The 3,367-nt window shown below is 40.6% G+C and overlaps 1 protein-coding gene across 1 annotated transcript in view; it reads left to right on the plus strand.

Annotated features, from left to right (window-relative positions):
- LOC106012782 overlaps nucleotides 1-1,833 on the plus strand; it is a gene marked incomplete at its 5' end in the record, with an annotated part of 19,152 nt that extends 17,319 nt beyond the window's left edge. Inside the window, 1 exon segment of the mRNA XM_013086729.2 lies at nucleotides 393-1,833. Coding sequence (XP_012942183.2) covers nucleotides 393-531 — 139 coding nt within the window.
- Between the last annotated feature and the right edge of the window lie 1,534 nt (nucleotides 1,834-3,367).

Genomic DNA, 3,367 nt, shown 5'->3' on the forward strand with positions numbered 1-3,367 from the left:
CACACACACACACACACACACACACACACACTCACTCTCACTCTATTCCCTCTCTTTTTGTCCCTGACTTTCTGTCTGTCTATCTGCCTGCCTCTCTGTCTGTCTGCCTCTGTCTCTGTATAAAAACACGGACAGAGAGACACGTAGGGAGGTATAGCTCGCTTTCTTTTACCAACTCATGTATACTTTTTTCTCTCCATTTTTTACAGTTAGAAACCACTGCGAAGTAGGCGTTCAACGATCACTAACGTTTTGTCTGTTTGCCTCACTTTAGTATGTCGTGACCTCAGAACTATAGGGGCTCATCTCCTCAGATCCCACCCAACCCCCATTGTTTCATCATAACTGTTCAGCAAGCCCTTGACGTTTTCTATAATCTCTTTACTCACGGCAGGCTGCAAGGTAGGAGACCGCACTCACTTCACACGTGTTTTCGCTCGCGTGGAGGACTGTATAGAGCGCACGTGCATCTGTCACGATGATGGTGAATGGAGCTGCAAGCGGACCGCCGTAGACCGGAAGGTGTGCTGAACACCCGACGACCACACCCACACATGGTGCCATTCTGATCCGTTGTTCATTACGTCATCGTGACGTCATCGCTTCATCCACGAAGTGTGTGCACAAGTTTTGTTCTGAAGAGAACGTCAAGAGAAATACTTCAAAATAGATCATGATATTGCAGCTCAAAGTGTTATTGTATAATTTATATGAAACTTTTGTAAATATTTTCTTCTTTTTTCCCTCACGTTCCAAGTATGAATGTGTCGTAATAGCAGTTAACTGCTAATGTCTTTGTATTCATCACAAAATGTTAACATTTGCACTTTTTTCCTAGTTATAAAATGCACGATCTGTCACAATAAAATATAAAAAATGCTGTATTGACATATTTGTTGTATCCCGAATACATCCGGTTATCATCTCGAATATGGTTTCCAGATTTTCCACCCTTTGTAGACATATCAGAGATCCGTCTGTTTCCTTTCTATCCTCCCTTCTTCATTTGCTTTCCCCATATCTTCCTGATCAGTATTTCCTGGAAAACAATTAAGTTTTCCAATTTTCAACATTATGTAAGAAACATTTTGAATCATGTTGAGCGCTATTAGATCTAGCTATTGTTTATACATTGCCATCCTTCGGAAAATCATCATTTTGTACCTATGAAATATTTCAAGCTGTTTTTAATCTTCAATTTGCAGTTATTTCTTTTGTGGACATCATGTGCGTCAGGATTTCTTCTATTTCTCCTAATGTAACTTATCATCTTTTTATGGATAACGTAGTTACTGCAAAATTTCTTTGAATTGTTCCATTCCATGACTCTTTTATGTGTCAAAATAAAAACGACTGAGACAATTAAAAATAAAAAACAACTAACTAAAATACAACAAGGGGTGCCACAAAAAGCAAAATGAACGACATATTCTATAGAAGTACATGTACCTTGTTATAATGAGTGTATCCACATTCGCAAGTTCTGCAAATAAAGGTATTTTTATTTACTTCTTCCTTAACGTCTTTGGGAATTTCGAAGCTTGTCTGCTTTCTGAATTCTACTTTTAACTGTAGGCTTATATAGCTATATGTGCGACTGTATTTTCATTTTGAATTTGTTTTTTCTTTAATGCATTAAAAAAATTGTTTAAAAATAAAGTTTTTGTTCCTTCATCTTTCTTTCTTTTTTTTTTTTTTTTACATTTCATGGTTCCTATCGTTAGCTCCACGCTATGGCCACAAACGCTGTTTGTTTTCTGCTTGGGTATACATAGCCGCCCATGTTTGAGATCCTACAGAAACACAGTAAAGCTTTTTGCCTTGCACACAAAACACGTGAGTTGCATTCCCACCAAGGGAAGATAATTAATTATTATTAAGTATCTCTGCCTTTCTTTTAGGATACAATATCCCCCAGAACCCGCGATAATCCTTACAGTCAGGACCCAAGCAGTCCACCCTCTGAACTACCTTAACGGTGTCAATGGGAGTGTGTAACCGTAACAACGGTTGTCATCTGGTACAGGGGTAAATAAAGTAGCGAGAAAATGGCCGCTAAAATTTTGTGACTTCTAATGCTGTAATAAAAGTTCATTGGAAACTGCAAATTTACTTTTTTGTGTGCCTTTGATAAACGTTTATCTGTAACAAAAAAATCGATTAAAAATTGTCGTACGGCTGAAAAATGTGACGAGCACATGAATTCACCACGATGCCTCACATTAAACAGCAGTCAGTCACCAGAGTATCCCCCTACCAAAACAGTTCAGATTACTCCCCCCTCCCCCCCTCATCACACACCCCTCACAATGTCAGTGGATTGGATACCATGACATTAGAACCACGGTTATATTGAGAGGCGTGTCTGCCCCACATAAGCACCGAGACGTAGAAACAACCTAGAGGCTGACCTGGTGTATCCGAAGACAAATTTACGACGAGGATGAGTGGCCAGCCGACGTCAGAATTAAGGCAACAAGTGTTTGTTAAGTACATGTGAGTGCCTTACGGAAGCTGGACTGACACAGATAGGACGCTACAAGAGAGGCTTGTTTTTCACGGCAAAAAACTTTTATCTGTCACAGCCACGCGCAGATTAACGAGGTTGTTGACTTGTGGTGCAAAAGTTGAAATGGGGGGGGGGAGGGGGGAGGTATACAGGAAAATAGACTGACAAAAGAACAGGGAGACAGGGGAGACAGACATGTGTCGTATACATACACACACGTATTATATACACACACACACACGCACAAACACGCAACACACATACGCACACAAACACACACTATGTGCGCCAGGGAACATAACACACACACAAACACAAAAACATACACACACACTCTCTCTCTCTCTCATTCTTTCTCTCTCTCTCTCAAAAACACACACCCTCACACACATACACACTCACACACACACACACACACACACACACACACACACACACACACACTCAAACTAATGAGTGTGTATCCCTGGGGTGAGATGGGGTGGGGGTTTTTCTTTTGGAAATACTTCTGTACAAAACCTTAATAGATAAGCCTATATGATTATACTAGATCTAGGCCCTATATCAAGACATGGGAAAGACGAGCAGAGGAAGACAGAACAGCATACGCAGGTGGCCTGAATAACTTTATGATTAGCAAATCAATTTTTTTTAAACTGAGCAGATCGAGACTGACAACAGGAAGTAATAGGGTAGGCCCACCATGATCATCTATGTTTGCTCCAGATCTGACACCCGAATAAGAAGGAATTATGATGGTACAAAGCCGATCTCAACCCTCCCCCACCACTTTTTTTTCTTCCCACTCACTCACTCACTCACTCACTCACTCACTCACTCACTCACTCACTCACTCAC

The sequence above is a fragment of the Aplysia californica genome, unplaced genomic scaffold, assembly GCF_000002075.1.
Source record: "Aplysia californica isolate F4 #8 unplaced genomic scaffold, AplCal3.0 scaffold00019, whole genome shotgun sequence".
Classification (NCBI taxonomy): Eukaryota; Metazoa; Mollusca; class Gastropoda; order Aplysiida; family Aplysiidae; genus Aplysia; species Aplysia californica.